We start from the raw sequence: 21,459 nt of genomic DNA on the forward strand, positions 1-21,459 counted from the left end.
GGTAGTTTTGGAACGCACGCCAGCAGTGCTGCGAGTTGGAGACGCTGTAAGCGGATCCTGTAGGTTGCTTAGTATAAAAAAATCCCGCCACTTTCTAAATGCACTTTTTGTAAATTTTTACTTATTGTAAGATTATTATAATACTATCACAGTTACAATGCGGTAAAAATAAAGCATTTGCTCGTGATCACTGCGTCAAGTTTGACGTTGAATATAGAATGAGTGGGAAAGAAGCTTTAGTTTTCGTCTAACTAAAAGTTAGTCGCCGGTAAACCAAGAGGCGTATGCGAGTCATGAATGACATTTTTCCTACGGTAATTTTCGATAATCGCGATTATCGCGATCGCCAGTTAAGCGCAACTGGAATCAGGAATAGTGCACGACGTCTAGTGGTGGTCTTTCTGCTCTTCTGTTAAAAAGTGACGTTTTCGAGCTGACTGTTCTGCAAAAGTAAATATGAAATAATGTATATTCAGGGTCTGTAACGGTGCAACGAACGTGTATTACCCAGTACCACATTTCGGTGTAAATGTTATCGCGATATTACTACCGTTTACAAAGACGTGTTACACGCTCATTTCTATCGTTTCAGCAGCGTGTTATTAATGCAAATGATCCAATTTCAATCGCATTACTTCTTTCCACGATAATCGACGAATATCAGACGATCTTATCAAAGTTGATGTAGCAAGAACGAAATCATCAACAATGTTCTGGACGAATAATTATGTATCATCACCTCACATCGATGCCTTGCTCAACAAAGAGGTAATATCTACCTCTGCGTTCTCCAGTTATATTTTCTAGTGAGCCTGGACGATACTTCAAAAAAATTTTTGTCGCATTCATGATAAATTTGTCATGATCTCTTTAAGGAGAGTCTCCTATTATTGCAGGAAAGTTTCCTCCAAGATCCAGGAAGTTGACGCACTTCTGTAATCAATTGAAAAGAAAAATAATCGTGTATCGTCTGATAATTCTAAAATTTTACAAATATCTTCTCGTTCTGATTTCAGAATGTTACACTTCACGAGTTAATGGATGAAGAAGATATCTTGCAAGAATGTAAAAGCCAGAATAAAAAGCTCGTTGAATAGTAAGTGTCCATTTTAATTGTAATTTCTTAACATTACATGCACATTAGGGTGGTCCTTAAAAAGGTTATTTCTGAATTTCTATGCTCCCAACAGCCTAAGCACTTCCATATCGATCACAAAAAATTGACAGCCCTCAATTGCGATCCTAAAGTTTGTCCCACGGAGGCCAAAGTTTTTACATCTAAATAACATGTAAGTTTTTCGTCTTCATGTTCATTTATATGTTACTCGGCTGCATCTTATGCTATCGCTTCGTAATTAGGCTGGATTTGCACATAAATATATGACGGTTCAAAAACGGTCAAGATACCATGGACACTTTTAAAGAACATATATTTATGTGCAAATCCAGCCTAATTACGAAGCGATAGCATAAGATGCAGCCGAGTAATATATAAATGAACATGAAGACGAAAAACTTACATGTTATTTGAATGTAAAAACTTTGGCCGCCGTGGGACAAACTTTAGGATCGCAATTGAGGACTGTCAATTTTTTGTGATTTTTTTTTATCGATATGGAAGTGCTTAGGCCGTTGGGAACATAGAAATTCGGAAATGACCTTTTTAAGGACCACCCATGCACATGCATGTGAGTTTCAGTACATCTACGTTTTTCAGTATTTGAGAATCTAGCACCAAAATATCTGATTTGGACTTTGATCTTTCAGTCTGACAAGACCTGAAGTAATGGAGGAGTTAGTAATATTAACAACGAAGGAACCTTCTCTAGAAGTAGAAGAGCGCTGGCGGTATAAATATCCAAACGTTGCTTGTGAGCTGCTTACTTGCGACGTGCCTATGCTTAATGAAAAGCTAGCAGGTATTGAGTTAGAATTTGGCATGGTATTTGAAATCTAGACAGGATGAATAATAATTCAAAAACAGAGTTAATTGTCAAAAATATTCGTGGTTTAAATGTGTTTTATTGTTTCAGGAGATGAATCGTTACTTACTAAGCTCTATTCGTTTATAGACACAGAACCGCCGCTCAATCCCTTGTTGGCATCGTTTTTCAGCAAGACAATAGGTGTTCTTGTAGCGCGAAAGAGTGATCAAGTAAATATTACGTATTTATATACATGCGCTCCCGTACCAAATGGGTAACAATGCTCGCTAGCTTTCCAGTCCAACTGCTTTCAGACTTTGCCCCCTATCAGACGATATCACATCACAACTTCAACATGCACAAAAAAATCCGTCCAAAGATACTCAATCTCTTTAATCATAATCAGTCGTTCCTTATATCCAGTCTTAAACGGAAGAAATATCGTCTCCTTTAATCTTGTTGCTTACAGGTGACTTGAATCAGCTCTGTTTTTTGGTATTTTACTTGAAGATGAAATGCTGAATTGCTGCTACGCTTGACTATGATTAAAAAAAATAGGTTTTTGCCAGTCTTCATATACTACTTAAAAATAATACGAGATTTTTCTCTCTTCCTCTCCTTTCCTTATTTTTCATCTTTATCCTTCTTCCACTTCCTATCTATTCCACCAGCATTGGTACTCCTATCAGTTCACATGCTTACAGGTTCTGGAGTTTCTTAAAAGCCGACAGCATTGTGTGGATCTGCTTTTACAGCATTTAGAAACTTCGGCTATAATGGATTTGGTGCTGAAACTTGTGACACAAGTTGAGGGCAGTGAAATGAGACAAAATATACTTAACGTAAGAGTTTCTTTGTCGCATTCACTTTCAATCTATAAATACATACATCGTTATTTCAGTTCTTATTTACAAAACGTAGAAACTTGATGAACATGACTCAACTTATTTATTACAACTGCTCAAGCTTGAATATTTCGTTAACAGTGGCTTGATGGGCAACACTTGGTCGAAAGATTAGTGAAATTGTTATCACCGACATTAGAGATTGGCAGACATGCCAATGCCGCACAATTACTGTGCGACATGATCAAGGCTGGTAGGGAAAATTGCTTAGCAACGACTGAGCGCAGTGATCCAGATCCTATCCTGAATAGATTGGAATCGTAAGTACCATGAAGCGCGATTGAAAATCCTGAACGAAATCATTTCAGAAAAAATGTGAAACATCGATCAACTTCCGATAATTATCAAAAATAGTTAATAATTATGTTGGAGTAAGTATCCCACAACAATTCACCTCTGATAATTTTTTATTTCCATTCTCAACACAGAACTGAAACCGTTAGTCTATTACTGGAAACGATACTGTCTGGAGAAAAATCTGAGAGCAGTATCGTCGGTGGTATCGAGGTGCTTTTGGTGCTATTGGGACAAAGATCAAACAAGTATGTATGATCGATGTTCATTATATATCTACATGTGTAGACTGTGTCGAAGTAAGATACGCTCATCAAAAATGTAGCCAGATCTCATCTTAGGCTGTTTTCTATTCCAGCGCTCTGAATGTAATGGACAATCATGGTAACGGTGCTGGCGAAGATTCCAACGACAATGAGCAGCGCATTAAAATCACAGTTGCGACACTGCCGTACCTTGGACAGCTACACAACTTACTTACAGAGCCTCCACATGTAAGTATAGTATGAATAATATAATACAACAAATCAGACACAAATTTTTTTTATAGCAATTGTAATTCCACTTAATATATTGATATTTTTGCATAGAAACCCGCGGTTAAAACTACAGCAGGTCGTTTGGAATTGCCACTTGGAAATACTCGACTTCACGTTGCAAAATTACTAGTTGCGCTCTTGTCTACGGAGAATGCTCAAGTTCGTGAGACATTAGCTGATTTAGGAACGTTTCAAGTTCTTTTGGTGAGTGCATATTGCGGTGTGATACCTTCTTCGAATTCAAGTATATTTATCGAAACTCAAGTATTTACTAATTTCATTTGTTTTATTCGTTTCGTAGGATTTATTTTTCAAATACGCGTACAATAATTTTTTGCACACGCAAGTTGAACAGTGTATAGCGCTGGCAATTAACACTGACGTCCAAGAAATGAACAACGTTATTTATGATCATGTAAGCAGATATGTAAAACATCGATATCCATTGTATTGTCACAAAAGCAACTTACACATAACTTGAAACTTTTTTATTTCCGTAGATATTTATAAAATGTAAAATAATTGAACGGATATTGGGAGCCTGGCAGGAAAATGAGACGAAACAGTAAGTTTTAACGGTTGTTCGGTGATCTACTCAAATTACAACCTGAACTAGATAAATAATGTATTATTTTTCTGTACTTCTCAAGAGGTGAAGAAAAGGGTATACGGCAAGGGTACATGGGCCATTTAATCAATATAGCGAACAATATTGTAACACAATGTGAAAAGAACAATATCCTGCAAAGTTTTTTGAAAACCAATCTATCCCCGGATTGTCTTACAAAATGGGAAGCACTAGCAACGAATCAGCTTGCCGATATCAACAAGATTCATAAAATATATCTGGTATTTATAACGCTCTAAATTTACTTTCTATGTGTACACATGTACGTATCTTGAGAAAAAATCAGACTGATTTGATTTAACATCTTATACTTCATGATATCATTATTTAAAGGGCGGACAGCAACAGCCATACATAACTAGTTCAGAAGAAAATAGTGATGATTATATCTCTTACCCTCACAGTGTTCATGTGCAACAGGTTGGTACTTCAAGGATTCATAAAAGTAATAGATTCGTTTACGAATTGCTTAAATGTTTCAGATGTACGATAACTATCAAACACAACAAATGACTTCCGAATTTATGGAGAGCTGTACGTTCAATGATGATAAACTCAACGACGGCGAAGAAACCCTTCAGTACGTACAGAGATTTACTTATGCAAATAGACGAATAACACGATAGGACCACTCACCAAAATACATTTTTTTTTTTTTTTTTGTTGACAAGTTCGACGTTCAATCTTTCAAGATTCATTATTTGGAATCTCTGCCTGTCGTCGAAGTATAATAAGTTTTCCTTCCATTATTTTAGTAACTCCGTTGATGAAGTCCACTCCTTTGGGTTCAACCTAAATGAAGAAGACCTGGACAAAGGAGAAGAAATGTTCAACAAAGTGATTGAAAATTGAAATAAAATGAAAATAATTTTGAAAAATAAAATAAAATTGACAATGTTATCTTACGACTTTTAGGTATGCGAACAAAAGCAAAAAGCTGGACTTGATGAGAGCTGTGGCGTAGGAGAGTGGGGAGACGAAGGTGATCTCACCTTCCAGACTGTGATCGACAAGCGCAATTGGCCGTCTAAACAGCTGCGACAAAATTCCAACTCCTTTTCAGATGACGATGAAGACGAACCGCAGGATCTACATATGGAAGTTGACTCAACAGATCGTGAGTAGTACCTGAAAATATAAAATAAATTAGAGCATGAATAATTGTATTAAAAATAATGATTGATTACAGCATGGGATTCAGCACAGCATCGGTGCAGGGACCTAACGATACCGCCGAGCAATCCATGGGATGTAGTGAATCAAGAAGAAAGCGAACAAACAGGCTGGGCAAATTTTGATAACTTTGAAAGCACTTTAAATATAGATGAAAATGCTGGAACGATTAATAAGCCGACCGACGTAACAGAGAAAGTACAAAATATTACGGCTACTCCTATGGAAAAAGATATTTCATTAGAGCATACTATAGATACGAAAGCTGTAGGAGCAGGAGACACGCCCAAAACTGATGCTGTTGAAATCGCTACACCACCGCCTACAGAGGCTATTATCAATAACAAAGTTCAAAGTATTGATTCTATAAACACAGCTGACGATAATGCAAATCCCAATGAATTACTCGCAGACAGGTATTTACATAGATGTTTGATGCATTTGTTTTCCCCGATTTTTTTTTAAAGAATATTTCAGATGTGGTATTTGTCAATTGTATCTCAAAGCGAACAAGAAATAATAACGATTCATATTTCAGGACAACTTTGCCCATCGTAGAAAGCAAAGTACTAGGCAAAGATGTCAAGAATATAGATGAACGCGAGGAAGGGGTGAAGACAGATAATGTAAAACAACCAACCGAAAATTCATGCACACCATCAGAAAAAGTAACCAATATATCAGAGGATCTAAAATAAAAAATATATTGTAGATTTGTAACAGCAATAGCGATGATGATCCATATCAGAATGACCTTACAATTTTCCGAAAATATGCCATTACTCTGATTAATTGATTAATTATTGATTGATTGATTAATTGATTGATTGATTGATTGATTCTATTAAATTTTATTTACGTTATTGAATTTTTGCAGCTGGGTAGTAAAGATTATTACGATGTTTTCTTTAGTACCATAAAATATTAATCGAATAAAATGGAACAGAATTTTATAATGCTCAACTTATTATAGCTGGTAAATAATAAAACTGTTCTCATATTATTATTATTATTATTATATATATATAAATGAACTACCTTCGTTGTATCCCAGCTGCTAGTGTTCATACATATGTATTAGTGAAAAAAAAAACTAAAAAAAAAAAGGAAAGAATAATTGAAATTACCTACTCACTGTATTTTATGCTATTGTTCACAGCCTCGTATATAAATTTTACATTATACATATAAGTGATGACTAAATATATACATTTTTTAAACGATTGTAACTAGAAAAGGTATCTATTATATCCACCCGTTATCGCCTGATAATTTTATACACTATAATATTATGCAAAAGTATGATGTACGCAGTTGGTTGTGCGTCTCTTCAATCTCTTTATTTTATTCTGAGCTAAGGTCTCTTCTGATCGCTAAAGTTGGCAATTGGTTCTACTGATTAAAAATTAATTTTAAACTTTAGTATTGTATTATACAGAATTGTGTAACATAATGTCGCCGTAGCGTAACAATGTAGAATATACCACAGTTGTGAGAGTTATATCTAAAAAGAAAAGTGTAAGCATCACTATGGTCCGATATTCTATTACATAGAATATATAGTGCTTTTGCTTTTCGATTTACGGAATCAAAGGCAATGTTTTTTAAATACAGTGCCTAGAAATCGGCTAAACATACATGTATTACCTTCAGAATAGTGATTTGAAGAAAAAATTCTGTATATTTTTATGTTGGTGAAGTGATTAAGTGTCTACAATGATCGACAATTTAAGAATTCCAATTTACACAAGTATAAAAACCTTTTTTTCATTCCATTTAAGATTCTGACAAAAAGAAAATAATTGCAATTATGGCAAATAAATAGTCGTTATTATAAATATCTCTTGTATTATAGCTACTGTTTATCAAGAATATTCTCCAGTTTCCATCCAAAATTCATCATTACTTAAAATCATTCAACTTACGCTAAGATGGCAAATAGACGTTATAATTACAACGTTTATTTGGTAACGTCTTATGTAAAGAATGATATTTAAACTTGTGAAGTTTTTACTGAAAGTATAATACAAAAATTAAAACATAAGGTAACAGATATCATGATAATAACTTTATTTAAAAACTGGATCTTAATCTACAGCAGCTAACGAGCAGTAGTAAGATATTATAATTAATACTTGTATTTACTATTTACCGCAAGACTTTCACATAAAATAAAGTCGAATTTGTAGTACTGTTAATTTTACCACTGCTACTTCACAGCCCTAAACATCCGCAGTATATCTCGACTGGCACGGTAAATATGTAATTGAGAGAATGAAAAAAAAAATGTACAATACTTGTAACAACAAGTATATTCAAATAGCAAAGTAAGCTCAGCAAAAAATTTCAGCAATTATATAAGAAACTCGGAACAAAAGAGAAATGAACATGCGAAATCCGCGGTGTTTACTCGGTTTCACATAATTCTCTAAAAGCCGGTAAATTACTAAGCAATTTTTCTCAGACTTTAGCAATCACAGCAAAAGAAAGATATTCAATGTGTATTATACGTGTCAGGCATTTTCAGTTTTTAATGTAGCAGTTTATACGTGCAAACATGCGGTCGATTATTGTAATGAATTATTTCAACGGTAGCACGCAGTTTTAAACGATATCGATTCATAAGAATTAAGAGAGATTCAGATAATTACATTAGGATATCACCGAGCAACGACATAAAACGAGAATACAATGTTGGTACACTTTATTTATGTAATCACTAATAATTCATATAATATTGTACAAATTGTTACAATAAAGTATATATATTCCTGTAATTATGTCTATGCATTATTTTTTCTCCCTTACAATTCTTCACCAACATTTTTTTTTTCTGTTTTTTTTTTCTTTGCAGTAAAAGTCATTGGCAACTTATCAGCCAAGTTTAAATAATACAGCCTTCCAGTGCGCCAGAGCACACTTTATATTATATATTCATTGAATATGACGTTTCTTTTGTTTTTTTATCAACTTTTTTTTTATTATTTCTTTTTTTACTTTTTGTTCTAAAATTATTTCCTATAATAACGTAGAAAAATTAGCGGGACAAATTGAAATGATTAAATTAAACCCGTTACTCTTTATAACGTCTATCTACATATAATAATAATAATTATTATTATTATTACTATTATTATTCATGTATGCTATTATCATCTCATTAAAGTTTGTACGTACAAGAGGAATATTGTCGATTTCCTCCCGCACTACACCACTGCTACTACAGTTATTTTAATTATAATAGATACTTATGCATACATATATATTTATTACAAATATACATGTATAAATATATACGTGTTCATATAGTTATAGATTTATATGTATAGTAGATTCGTGCGCTAATTAGAGGTCTAATGCTTGTCGGTTTGTTTGTTTTTGCTTTTTTTTCCTCGTTTTTTTTTTTTTTTACTTACTTCTTTTAAATATTTATACGATTGGACAGAAATGAAAAATGAAATGTTTATTACACTCGAGTATCTGTGTTTGTATGTGCCATTCTATATTATTGATATATATTTATTTATATTATTCCCTATGTTAATGTACATTCTTATTATTCTTCCATTTTTTTTTAAATTTCTTTTTTTATTTTCTTATTTTTTTATTTCGTAATTAAAAAGAGCGCAAAAATAAAACTGGATATTTATTTTATCAACTATAATATGTACGAGGACCCTACGATAGTCCAACTTATAATAGTAGGTACAATTTACAGCTCCATTTACCCCATGACATTACACATCCATAAATTATTCCATACACAATTCTATGTAATAATAATATTATCATCGATATTATTTTCTAATTAAGCGCGAAGGAAAAATAATAAAACGGGGGGGGGGAGGGGGGGGGGCAAAAAAAAAATTGCTGTTATGTCGTTAAGATAGAAAAATATACTGGTGGAATTAATGAAAACTATCAATGATATTAGAGTTACCGTAACTCAATCATTTGCAGCAATAGCAGCGCCCTACGTATGTTGAAACACGTTTGTCTTAACGTTGGTCGAGACACAACCGACTGACTGTCTTATACCTAAACGATTTTTCATACGCAGAACATATTTCATGCACCGACGATTCTTTCAAAGGTAAAGTAATCAACGTGGGGCTATACTTCCAAGATTACAACTGAGATGTTTACCACTTTTTTTTTTAACGACACGACTCCGTTACTTTGAGTATATTTAGACTTCTTCTCTGATAAATCATTGACACTGATTTATTTTTATTTATTTTATTTCTTGAAGATATATTCCTTCTTGAGAGAATGTCTTGCATTGTTCTTCGTTTTCTCAGTTTTATTTAACTATGTTTTAAAATCGATTCATAGGTAATTATAAATATAACAGATGCGCACATTGGGAATAGACGTCTCCAGGATTAACCAAGGAATTTTATAGTGAAGGCCACCCTTTAATGTTAACTTTTTCCTTTTTTTTTTCTTTTTTTTTTACAGTCTATTTGATGCATGTCCGATAACAACAATGAAAATTCTTAAATAAATATTTCGGTATAATTATTGTTGGAATATTATTACGCAGTCAACTGGGTATTATTTCGCCGAAAGAATGGTTGTAGATTTCATCAAGTGTCATAATAATTTCTGTGTATCTTCATAAAGCATGTAATGATGCATTATACGCACGTATACACGGGAACGGTGGTGATCCTCTGCCTTTCCCTCAATTGTGTACTACAGTAATGATCGTTATACATGGAGTTCCACAAATGTTATATTAGGTGAAATCTGATAAAATGAGATGCATATATCACTCCACTGATCATTGTTATTTGCCTCTAGTTTGAGCAGCGCCGGACCTGGTCGTCGGCTTTGCTGGTTGTGGAATAATAGTGATTTCGTCGTTAATTTTCAATGGTTTTAGAAGAGAATCGTTTGACCTAGACGACGGTGACGATGGAGTATTTTTCTTATCCATCACTCTTTTTGCAACGACACTGTGTGCTGAATAAACGTGGTTCTCGAATTGCTTATACATTCCAAATGTCGCTGTACATACTGTGCATTTATAAGACAGATGCGCAGGTTTTAACGTCATCCCATGATCTCGAGCTACATGATTTAGCAACTTCCATTGATAAACCTGGAAATAAATATACTTATGAATTCCATATCCCATAAAAAGTTTTTCTTTGCTCACCGGAAAAACGGAAGCAAAGTTATTAATTAATAAATAAAAAAAGAATTAAAAAACACATCTATCAAGTGTGTGACAGTTGAATGTGAAAATATACAGAGAATTTTTGACGCTAAATTTAATTTCGATTTATGTTTACCCTGCCACAAGCTGGGCAACGTCCAGCATCTTTGCCCTTGTTTGCTGCTTCCTGCATACTGGATGTTACAAGTCCGTGGGATCCGAGCAAATGTCTTTCTAATCCCTGAAAAGTAGTTTATAGAAAACGTTAGAAATTGTCGAAAGAAAAAATTTCGGACAACGTTATTACTCCAAAAAACAGTTTCTCAACTATGAAAAACACAAGTGAGCACGAATCAATTGACTTGTAATGTTTAAAAGAGCGAATTCATTGCCTCACCTGATCCGTGAAGAACCGAAATTGACACTTTTGGCAGTTCAATGGTGGTCTGTTGTAAATCATTTTTGGATGTATTTTCACCTTGTGAATCCACTGCATGTGATTTCTGAGCTGCTCCAAGTCCTTAAAACGAAACAAGTTTAGAAATAATATCGATGCCTTATAGTCAGCAAAAAGTTAAGTTTAAAGAATGAAACTAACGTTGTTTGATGGTGAACTTACTTTGATATATCCATCACATATTTCGCATATAACAAATGTATTTTTTCCACCAGATTTGGTCGAAGTGCCCGACCCAAGACTTGGCGTTTGGTTCGAGGAACGAGGCAGTGGTGTTATCGATATACTCGGTTGACTTAGAAGTTTGGCTGCAGGACTTTTTGAACTACTTGATGTGTTCTGAAACAAATATTGTACATCAATATCATTGTAAAACCATCCGTGTAGAACAAATAAGTCATTAGTCAATCACATTGCCACAGGGCAGGAGGGAAACAAACAACGTAAAAATAACAATTCTCCTCGAAAATAGATGTAACATCAGTTTTTAATATGATGAAAAGAAAATCTCGACGAAGCAGTTTTCCCAGCTATCCAAACTATTATTTTCTAGCACGGTAGACCTTGTTGTAATTTATCACTGATAGTGAAATTAAATGCAATTTTATTTAACCTAGGAAACATTTTATAGCAAAAGTAATAACACATGCGTAAGTATGTTTGTCAAAGAATAACGTTGGAATTGAGGGAAAAATTAATTGAATGCTCATCATTTTTAGTAGATGTCTTTGCTACGAGTTGGAAAAAGTTAGAGCTAGAATTATGTGAACAGGATTAAAGAAATTAGCGCTACTGTACAAACAAGGTGCGCATAATTCGTTATATAATACATGGTATGCACAGTTAGCTCTGTTAGATGTCAAAAGAATATATCCGCGGACCAAGACTTTGAAGAGAAAAAAAAAATCAAGATTGCAATAGATTAGTTAGATTATTTTCTTTCTTTTCTTTTTAGTTCTACTTGCATTACGAATTACCAGCTTGCCAACGACCACAGATTATTCCGAAAAAGCTTTATAAGACATCAGTGGACACCCTGATTACATATTATACACATATTTAGAAAACTTTGGGATTTAGTAAAAGCTCCACCTCTATTTGGCAATTACTATTTACCTGTAAAGAGAGCAACCTAGACTGAGGAGTGGCTATGTTGGGTACAAGGGCGATGGGTGTGGGCCGGCCAGAACTGCTGCCCTCACTGCCAAGCACCCCCACAGCGGACGCTGCAGTCCCAGAGCCACCCATTACCTGTCACCACCGACACATTCTCATAAACTATATCGGATATAAGTTTCAACCTCTATTCTCTATTTAGGAAAAACTAAACTGTGACTGATGGATCCTAATCTGGTATCATCGAGTATATCTGTTTCTGAATTTATTTGGCATTTCGACGATAATATTGAAACACTTTTACTGATCATTCAAGTCAATTATAAACCTCGATTAGACAATGATCTTAGGTCGAATATTTTGGTTTACTCCTTTCACGGTACAGTGGTAATGAATCTACATAAACTTGTGTGATGATTTCCTCCTCGTGTTCCAACTTAGGAATTCTAGCTGAGAGTAAGAATACTAGGAAGATAAAAAAAGGATGCCCACATTGTTGTAACATAAAAGATGTCGGTAAAAACATGCATACCAAACGACTACTTGACCCTTGTAAGCTTTCAAAATTTTGTTTACTTATTACAAACAATTTCCGTGTTCCAGAGTTATATCCGCAACTCGAAATATAACAGAATGGAAAAACGAAAAAAAATAATCTATTGAAAGTCCAATCTTCTAAACTTTCCTCTTGGCCTTTGTGACGTTTATTGCCCGTAGTTGAAAGGAAAAGAGATATCAATTTCATGTGTCTTAGACTTGTAACATTGATATATATATACAATTTTAACGGCACAGAGATTGAATCAATCTATCGACATTCAAAACTGATATTGCTTGGCAAAAAATTGGTCAACCTTCTAATATTCAAGGCAACAAGCCAAATAACTTCGGCAAAGTTTTTCTTGCACGTCGGATTACAAACCCCTAAGAATTTGACATCGATGTAATAGTTTTTCTTCTTCACTGTATTGAAAAAACTATAATGTCTATAATATAATCAGTGTGTCGATTGGCATTAGCCATAAAATGTGTCAACATATTGAACTACTGATGGAAAAAAGAAACTTATGACTACTGACCTGGAACAATTGATTATTTCCAAACTGATAGGATGTTGGTAGTAAAAGTCCGGAGGATGTTGGGCGATACATCATCCCTGCAACATTGTCTAAAGAATGTATAGATTAACAAAAAATTTCATCAGCGTCAAAAAGTAGGGAAATAAAATAATTGTAAAACTTAGTTTAAATTCCAGCCGAGGTTTCAAACACAAACTCTTAGTCTTAGTTGTAAATTTTTAATACCTTGTCTAATGGGCGTACTCCCTGGCCTCAGTTTCAAATCTGGATATCGCGGCTGCATAGGAGGTCGCCCTCTTCCTCGACCAGTGATTGGCGCAGGAAGGAGTTTGGGTAGAAGGGGAGTCTGGCCCTTGGCACTCATCGCCATTGCAAGAGCGTTCGAGCCGGAAGTGCCGACAGGTCGAGCTCTGTTCATTCGAGGTATTTTAGCTGGGGGTTCCCAGTCAGTGGCAGGTTCCAGGTTTCGTTCAGGTCTGAATTTCTTGTTACAGGCAAGAATATGCCTGGTTAGTTTACCCTTTTGGTTATCCTCAAACGGACAATTCGGACATTGGTGAAAAGCTGGACCACGTTCAAGTCTACCTCTCGTATTGTGCTCAGCTTCCATGTGAAATAGAATGTCGTGGGGGCTGCGTACTTCAAGGGGGCAAAAGTTACATTTGTAAACGTAATTCCGCATATGAGGCGTCTCAAGGTGATGCTGCATAACAAGGGCTGACTCTGTTTTAAAATTACAGAACTCGCACTTCTTCATTTCTAAATGGAATGGCTCGTTATTTTCCTTACTAAATTCTAGATTCTTGATTAGCGAATTTATAGCTATCTGAGTCTCAGTTGATGTACTACCCTTTCCCCGTTTACGTTTTTGAGTTCGCAACAGATCCGTCTGCACGAATTCTTGTACGAGATTAACTCCGATTTGCATAAAAAATTTACCCAAAGGTAAGTCAAAATACGTTGGTATTTTATTTATTTTTTCATCAGGTTTATCGTCTAACGTTATTGTTCTTTTGTCGGGTGAATCAGCTGATTCTTCCAAGGTTCCATCTTTCTTGCACTTCATATCACCTTCGTTTTCACTAATTACATTTTTGTCATCTTCCTTGTTCTCAACCTCTTTTTCTTCCTCATCCTCCTCCTTATCTTTCTCCTCCTTTTCCTTGTCCTTAATTTCTTCGCGTTTTTTCTCCTCCTCGAGCTTTCGAAGCTTATCCTCTTTCTCCCTCTCCTCGATACTCTTTTCCAACTTGGTAACAAAATCTTTGAGAGGTTTTATAGGCGGCTTCTCATACACGTAAGGTACAATGAAGGATGGTGCTTCAACAACAAACATGTCGTCGGTAAGCGTCGGTAAGATCTGTGGGATCGGTGTCGCTGTAGCATTTGTACAGCTGGTGGGTTTTGGACTGCACTGTACATTTTTTGGTGTCATTGGCACAGGGGTGATGGTTGCCCTCATATTGGGATACATGGCCTGTGTCGGGACACCCATAGGCATGACAGAAAAGGAACTGGTGGAGGAGGTGGTGGCCGAATGGTGATGATGATGATGATGATGATGATGAGACTTTGTGCCAACGGGTACACCGCCTCTCCCAGAAAGTATTGAATTTGTATCGATAATGACTAAAGTGGGTTCCTTTTTGCCTCCCTTAGACACTTTGCTACCAGCTGCTATTTCTGCTAACCTCTTAGTATCGTTAACAACGATGGTAGTCTTATTATTATTTTTAATTGGTGATTTAACCTTAGAATTCTCTTTATCTTTGCTGTCTATACCAGCGAGGGGATCCTCCGGTTTAATTTCCTCGATGTCGGAGCCGTCATCATCAACATCCTCCTCCTCAAGCTCTTTCTCAATATAACTGGTCCTCTTGATATTCCTTGAACTCCGCCTTGGTGTGATATTACTCAAGTCCAAAGATTTTCTCACCTTTTTACCTTTGGTAGTGCCATTGTTATCTTTCAACTGCTTATCATTCGATGGTGGCGAGTTACAACCATTGCTTTTTGTTTCCGTTATCTCCTCAATATCCGGGCTACTACAGCTCCCATTTTCTTCGCATGTAGCAATATCTGAAGTACCCAAGCTGCCATCCACTTTACCGCCGTTATCGTCGGCCATTTTCTGATCCCCGGACGACTCTTTGACATCATCACCATCAGCCTTTTTTACTCTCGATACATCCTTACAATCGGCGTATATCTCAGTCACAGACTCGTCCAGGCATTCTACGTCCGAGGTATTATTGTGATCATCATCAATTTCCATCCGATGTTCGCTTTCAACTCCGTCGCACTTATCCTCAGATTCAGACACTTCACTAATATCGTCCATCTCACTTATATGATCTGCGACATTTTCAGTGTCATCCAGTGAATTGTCGACATTGTCCCCACTCTCAGTTTCCATTATCCTAACAACTTCGCTGCCTTCCTTGGAATCTTTTTCATTAGGCTGTTCCTTCTGGGTTTTCGTTTCCAGAAAATCTTCAGCCTGATCCTCTGCTTTTTCTTTAGCTTCGTCAATGCCAGCATCAGCTTCAGTTTCCATCGGTTCTACCTCGTCCCTTGGGTCCTCCTGCGGTGTTTCTTCCACCACATCGTCGGTCGCCTCATTGTCCATAACATTCTTGGATATGGGTTCGCACTCGTCGTTGGAGTCATTGTGCTCCTCGACAGTTTCATCAGGTTCGCAGTTACCATTTAAACCGTTTGTAATGATAGTGTCTGAAATTACATTATCAAAGGTTCAGTGTCAATTGGCCGTAAAGTACGAACGAGGTACAGTCAACCATACCTTTGACAGTCTTAGCATCAGGATCGTCCCGAGGTAGGTCCTTGACCGCAGACTCTTCTAAAGCGCCTTCCATGTGGCCACTTCTGGTTTAATCAATCTGCGAAAGAATAAAACAAGCAAAGTGAAAAAAAAAAATAGTACCAATGTTTACATGAAAAAATTTATGAAAACATAGTTTGACATGTTATGAGAACGGTTTGAATATCGTTGGTCTCTTTTATCACGTCCAGATTCTAAGCACCGTCCGCGATATTAAATTATATGACGATGTGCCTATAGAAGCAAGATAATTGAGGTAGAGAAATTTTTCCAAAATGGCGCTGAAAATTCTTATGGCACACTCCTATTATTCGAATAGTACATGGTAAAATATACATTGTACGTATGCATTATCCGCAGCTCAGCTATACGTTGTTATAACCAATAAATTATTACTGCCGAACAAGCAATGGGGTTAAACTCGACGTTTTCTCTCTCTCTTCTGCACGCATACACGAGACGTGCACATAGTACGGTGCCGACGAAAGTTCGGAGACGCGCCGCCACGCTCTCGAGTCTAGACAGCCTGCATGGTAGGTGAATTTGAGAAGTAAAAAAAAAAATATATCTATATACGTATATATGCATACATAGGTATACGCATAGAATGTGTGCGTTTTAGGCTACAGCTCCATGGCGATATTGTAATTCTTACGTGAACTTGGGATGCAACAACGGAGTATATGCGGCGTTGTCAGTCGGGTACGGTGGGTGCATCTGATGCGATTTATTGAAAAAGCAAATTTGACGGAAAAAAACTTAGAGATATCCGTAAGCAGGTACTCTTGTGTGCGTGTACAGTGTGTATGTGTACGTTGTTCGAAACGACTGCCGTATATAAGCGTCAGTCAGTCACCTGCATCTGCGAGCTGGCCAGCCAACAGCCGCGTCTCCGAGCACAAGCCGAACCTTCGTCGCGTACCTCTCCTCAACCTTCGCCAACCAACACAACCAACCAACGACCTAGCAGTGGAGTATACCTTATACCTACACGCCCCGCTGACTACGACGACTCGCTCGCCTCTCTACGCAACCTACGAGGTGGAGGCAACCTACCACCTTCTACCTTCTACCTTCTACCTAGTACCTACAACCTACTACTAACTGCCTGTTACCTATAACCTACTGATCGTCCTCTGCCTAATCTCTCCCAAACCTAAACTTTGGCGTACTCCCGCCGGGTAAAAGGTAGCAAATATTATGTTACAAAAAGTAATTATTAACATGTAAGAGAAACTAAACGGAACTTGTACGGCGAAGGAGGACTTCAGACGTTCCAGTTTAGTTTTTTGAATTACAACGCTATACGCATGAACCCGGGAATGTGTGTGATATGCCTTAAAATATGTACGCCGTATTGCACGCGGTCAATGGCAACAATATCATAATATCGTTGACTTGGCCAACGAGCAATAGATTTTGCATTTTCGACACACGATGCATTATTCTACAGCTGTTTGTTTTTGTCTTCTCTTTTGATTGATAAAATAGCGGGAACAAGAATCAAGGGTTAATACGTAAGATTCGTCATCTGTGACGTGGTTCGCGGTCAGAATTCGGGAGACAAACATACCGTCCAAATATACCGACACGTATGGCAGATAATGGAAAATATAGAATAATAGGAAAGAGATGCGGTTATGCGTTTGCATGTGTGTGCGCGGAGTACGGGAAAAGCTGTAAATAGTGAATAAATATTGTTGAAAATTGAACACCAGAGGGCAGAGCTGTAGGTGAAAATTTGGTACATAATACATATAGGTGGGTATGTGGGGTTACGTTTTGCACTGCATACATATAATACATGGCTCACGACGTAGGCATGTACACGTATATATTTTTCGTATAGAATATCCTGTACGCAGGAAAAGAAAACGATGTAAAAGACGAGACATAATGATAACAGCAACAACAACAACAAAAAAAAAAAAAAAAAAAACAGAACTGAAAAGAGAAAATAGAAAGAAAAAGATGTGAAAGGAATAAAAATACCGTCGCGCTCAATGCTGGCTGATTCGTAGGAACGCTTTTTTTTTATGCAACGGTGGTTAGAATCTAGTACTTTTTTAGCATAGCTAGATATTGTGTTATAAGATTGCGTTTATGATAAGGGGGCGGTGTTGGTGGCAGCCGGTTGTCATCGCTCGATCGCGTTCGATGTTAATGTGAGGTAATAACGTGGTCTTGACAAGGTACTCCCGCCATTTCCGTGGTTCCCTAGCTTTGGCGAGTCGCGTCATTCGGACCGAGCGCGACCGAGTCCGAATCGCGGCACGGCAAGCGACGAGGAGTTCGGTAGGTATGCACACGAGATCGGAGAAACAGCGAGGGTATTAATGAATCTCTACGACAACAACGACACCGAACAGCTGCGGCCTCAACACGAGCCGCTAGCTTATGTCTGTGACCGAAACGCGATAATACGTTTGTACGTACGCTGATATAGGAATCCCCCCCTCGTTTTCTCACGAGCGGAGTAGGACTGAGACGACGACGGAGAGGACGACGACGATATGTCGATTCCCTATTATCCATCCATCGTAGTTATGTTTGAAACGCCGCGCTATTTAAATTCACACGATATCCCTCTTTATAACACTTTAACCAGGGTACCTACGAGTACACTTTATTCTTTACAAGCGGCCGACCCACTGTTCCTTGTGTAAAAATTTATTTCACATATATTTTATGTTTATTTGTGTGTTCGACGTCACGGATAACACTCCTTCAACGCTACTATCCCCGTCGCCCTCGAAAACTGCCAAGATGGCGTCCGTCAGGGGTCACGTGACCAAAAATTTTGTGACGTAGACAGTTTCGGTGTTAAAGGGGCGAAACGCAACCAGTAGCATTTGCCCGGAATTGTCACGTGACAATATGCACATGCGGTGACCAATCGGGCGGGCGATCGACAAAATACCGGGATCCTCGTCGACAACAATAGGACAACAATTACTCCATTGAACAACAAAAAGTAGCCCGATTTTTCACCATCGAGACGCTTGCCCAAGGTCGCTACTCAACAGTTTCAAATTTCGAACGAAGCTTTCTGAACAGTGTGCAAGATAGACAAAACTAGCTACTCTTGAGATCAAGAGTTCGAAGTCACTGGGCGAAAAAGTTCATTTAGAGACTTATCGATAATTCGATAGGTCTGCCAGAGATTTCATCTCGATATTTTATGCTTCGTGTAATTTTACAATCATCGTATATTACCATTCTACGAACATCATATTGTACCTCAGTTGACAATAAAATGTATTGAGGTGATCGATGTGCTTACTTACGAATTTGAAAAAATTTGCTTGCTGCAACGTGATTCTTTTTATTAACAAGAAAAGATATCAAAGCGAGATGTGAATACACACAAAGTCTCCTTTATCACATACACGTCGCTGCAAATACAATTACGTAGTTCATGAAGTCGGCGTTATTAATCCAAAATCCGCAGTTCAATTATCAATATTCATTTTTCTTTCAGGGTAAAACCGCGCTGATGACTGTCGAAATTCAAAGTCTCTAAAAATAAATAAAAAATTCCATTAATAGTTAAACTTGTCATACAATAGCAATGATAATGATATCAATGAGCCAAATTACAGAACATTAATGTTACACAAACTAATTTAAGAAATTGCAATCAAATATCGTTGAATCCAGTTTTGTAGATTCATGCTTCGCATCGCAATAATATGTGTGCGTACCTAGTTCATTAGTGCGGCATAAGTAACATGATATTGCCAAATTTTTATCATGATCGAAAGTTTAAATTAGAATATCATCTGAGACATTTTCTACATATATTTGCTACTTACCACTTTGGTAACTTGATATTAAAGCTGGTCACCCTAGTCAGTAATATTTCATAAAATATTGTCAATCCTCTTCATCTTCATTGAATGAAAGAATAACTTTAGTTTTCTTGGATTTTTTGCTTTTCTTGGGAAGCGAAGATTCAGTCTCTGTATTTTTTTTCGAATCTTTCGGTGCAGAATTTGTTTTTGTAAAGATTATCTTCTTGGATAGATCTGCTGGGGTTTGAGCTTCCTCTAAAAATAAATTTGAAGTAACAATAGATTATAAATTTTTTATGAATTTTACACACAGATTGAGGTATCATAAACAAAAAATCGTATCGTACATATAAAGGTTGAGAAATCTTTTCTGCCATCCATTTTGCATTGCAGATAATTTCATAACTTTTCATCTATAAATTTACCTTTTTCTTTCGCAAGATCGAAAGCAGCTGCTTCTTCAGCAGTTAAATCACCATTGTTTAATACAACTACAGTGGGTAACTCTTCATCACGATCTTCGTAATCCTCGTCTGTGGCTGTTGGCAGAGCTTCTTTCTAGACAATAATACATCAATTGTATCTCATCGAATCAGGGAAAAAAATCAATGGAAGAACGAAAACATGGCTCAACATAATACCTAAGTGTAATATGATTAGTTTAAACTGACACGTGCAATTTAACTTTATCGATTGCCAAGAAAGTAAGGAATCATTTCACCTACGTTACATTAATATGTATCAGTTTGATTTTTTTCTCACTCACCTTCGTCTCAATAGAAGGTCCTTCCTTGTAACCGGCCTTAGCTTTTAACTCTTTTAAAAACTTTGGCTCGTCCGGTTTTATGTATGCAATGTTATGCTTTCGTTTTGACATTTCTGGAAAATTGAAGTTCCAAGTCAATCAGGTAACGTTTGTCAGATGATTTATCCAAATCAGGCGCAAGATCTTTCGTTGTGAGTGCATATAACCTCTCAGCTTTGGAACGTTGCGACAATATTGGTGAATTTTGCAACTTTATCCCAAATGTAACCTCAAAATATCCGCACGAAATCAATCATCGCTCTATCATCTACCAGCACTCGAAACTCACTAAAAATCCACTCAAGTAATTATAGATAACTATAACGCAAAACACAACAGACTGACAACACACAACAGTGTCGTAAACAACACTGAACACCGATACGTCAAGGAGTGGAAATTGGGTATCTACCAGTATCTACCTTAAGGCATATACTAGTGTAGATAACTTCGCGTGTACAAAAAGAGTAGCGGAGAAGGGAGAGAGTGGGAGAGAGAAATATATGTTGGTTATATTCTGTCTCTCTCGCTCTACACCTGATTGGCCCCATTCGTTTCCTCTCAGCCGATCAAATCCAGAGTGAGAGAGACGGAGTAACACTAATATGGAGAGTCTCTCTCTTATCACTTCGGCTGCATTTCTCACGAGGCCGATGGGAGGGTAGCCCTCTTTAGTAGTATTATGCTCTAAGGTATCTACCGTGCTGCTACTCAGTCAATACTTTGAAAACTCCTGGG

The 21,459-nt window shown here is 36.8% G+C and overlaps 3 protein-coding genes and 1 long non-coding RNA gene across 13 annotated transcripts; 2 read left to right on the plus strand and 2 right to left on the minus strand.

The window, feature by feature from the left end:
• Window positions 1–319: 319 nt before the first annotated feature.
• On the plus strand, window positions 320–8,241 carry fmt (phosphatase 6 regulatory subunit 1-like protein fmt). Of its 5 annotated transcripts, none has more exons than XM_046609377.2 (19): window positions 320–450; window positions 593–768; window positions 1,017–1,096; window positions 1,768–1,919; window positions 2,034–2,155; window positions 2,597–2,767; window positions 2,912–3,090; window positions 3,259–3,372; window positions 3,483–3,618; window positions 3,715–3,867; window positions 3,965–4,078; window positions 4,164–4,228; window positions 4,314–4,512; window positions 4,625–4,711; window positions 4,774–4,871; window positions 5,047–5,128; window positions 5,207–5,408; window positions 5,481–5,880; window positions 6,003–8,241. In XM_046609377.2, exons 2-19 carry the CDS (start codon window positions 709–711, stop codon window positions 6,160–6,162), a joined length of 2,574 nt encoding a protein of 857 aa, XP_046465333.1. In that variant the 5' UTR covers window positions 320–450; window positions 593–708; the 3' UTR covers window positions 6,163–8,241. The 5 variants fall into 5 exon arrangements, with proteins under 5 accessions (XP_046465333.1, XP_046465337.1, XP_046465339.1 ...); XM_046609381.2 differs by having other exon boundaries at window positions 2,630–2,767; XM_046609379.2 differs by having other exon boundaries at window positions 344–450; window positions 596–768.
• MEP-1 lies at window positions 8,236–18,870 on the minus strand. Of its 6 annotated transcripts, XM_046609366.2 has the most exons (10): window positions 16,778–16,959; window positions 16,459–16,648; window positions 16,084–16,180; window positions 13,506–16,013; window positions 13,281–13,369; window positions 12,202–12,336; window positions 11,248–11,424; window positions 11,026–11,148; window positions 10,765–10,869; window positions 8,236–10,571 (listed from the first exon to the last, which is right to left on the minus strand). In XM_046609366.2, the coding sequence occupies exons 3-10, from the start codon at window positions 16,154–16,156 to the stop codon at window positions 10,257–10,259; spliced, it is 3,525 nt and encodes a 1,174-aa protein (XP_046465322.1). In that variant the 5' UTR covers window positions 16,157–16,180; window positions 16,459–16,648; window positions 16,778–16,959; the 3' UTR covers window positions 8,236–10,256. The 6 variants fall into 6 exon arrangements, with proteins under 6 accessions (XP_046465322.1, XP_046465320.1, XP_046465324.1 ...); XM_046609364.2 differs by lacking the exons at window positions 16,459–16,648; window positions 16,778–16,959 and adding an exon at window positions 18,559–18,870; XM_046609368.2 differs by lacking the exons at window positions 16,459–16,648; window positions 16,778–16,959 and adding an exon at window positions 18,740–18,869.
• LOC138190419 (uncharacterized) lies at window positions 16,473–17,320 on the plus strand. The gene is made up of 2 exons (XR_011176332.1): window positions 16,473–16,655; window positions 16,745–17,320. It is a non-coding gene; the product is annotated as an uncharacterized lncRNA (long non-coding RNA).
• Window positions 18,871–19,422: 552 nt separating the features above from the next.
• On the minus strand, window positions 19,423–21,156 carry LOC124210936 (uncharacterized protein KIAA1143 homolog). Its single transcript, XM_046609401.2, has 4 exons — window positions 20,683–21,156; window positions 20,342–20,474; window positions 19,938–20,171; window positions 19,423–19,641 (listed from the first exon to the last, which is right to left on the minus strand). Exons 1-3 carry the CDS (start codon window positions 20,791–20,793, stop codon window positions 19,999–20,001), a joined length of 417 nt encoding a protein of 138 aa, XP_046465357.1. The 5' UTR covers window positions 20,794–21,156; the 3' UTR covers window positions 19,423–19,641; window positions 19,938–19,998.
• Between the last annotated feature and the right edge of the window lie 303 nt (window positions 21,157–21,459).

Source organism: Neodiprion pinetum, chromosome 2 (assembly GCF_021155775.2).
Source record: "Neodiprion pinetum isolate iyNeoPine1 chromosome 2, iyNeoPine1.2, whole genome shotgun sequence".
NCBI classification, from domain to species: Eukaryota; Metazoa; Arthropoda; class Insecta; order Hymenoptera; family Diprionidae; genus Neodiprion; species Neodiprion pinetum.

What these genes read in the sequence shown, in the direction of transcription:
- LOC124210936 (XM_046609401.2), bottom strand. Translation starts at nt 20,793, where the DNA reads ATGTCAAAACGAAAGCATAACATTGCATACATAAAACCGGACGAGCCA. An exon ending in GACCTTCTATTGAGACGAAG is followed by an intron (nt 20,475 to 20,682) that starts GTGAGTGAGAAA and finishes ATTATTGTCTAG; the next exon opens with AAAGAAGCTCTGCCAACAGC. An exon ending in CGATCTTGCGAAAGAAAAAG is followed by an intron (nt 20,172 to 20,341) that starts GTAAATTTATAG and finishes ATTTATTTTTAG; the next exon opens with AGGAAGCTCAAACCCCAGCA.
- MEP-1 (XM_046609364.2), bottom strand. Translation starts at nt 16,156, where the DNA reads ATGGAAGGCGCTTTAGAAGAGTCTGCGGTCAAGGACCTACCTCGGGAC. An exon ending in TATGTGATGGATATATCAAA is followed by an intron (nt 11,149 to 11,247) that starts GTAAGTTCACCA and finishes TTTCGTTTTAAG; the next exon opens with GACTTGGAGCAGCTCAGAAA. An exon ending in TTCGGTTCTTCACGGATCAG is followed by an intron (nt 10,870 to 11,025) that starts GTGAGGCAATGA and finishes ACTACTTTTCAG; the next exon opens with GGATTAGAAAGACATTTGCT.
- fmt (XM_046609377.2), top strand. Translation starts at nt 709, where the DNA reads ATGTTCTGGACGAATAATTATGTATCATCACCTCACATCGATGCCTTG. An exon ending in GACGGCGAAGAAACCCTTCA is followed by an intron (nt 4,872 to 5,046) that starts GTACGTACAGAG and finishes CCATTATTTTAG; the next exon opens with TAACTCCGTTGATGAAGTCC. An exon ending in GGAAGTTGACTCAACAGATC is followed by an intron (nt 5,409 to 5,480) that starts GTGAGTAGTACC and finishes GATTGATTACAG; the next exon opens with CATGGGATTCAGCACAGCAT.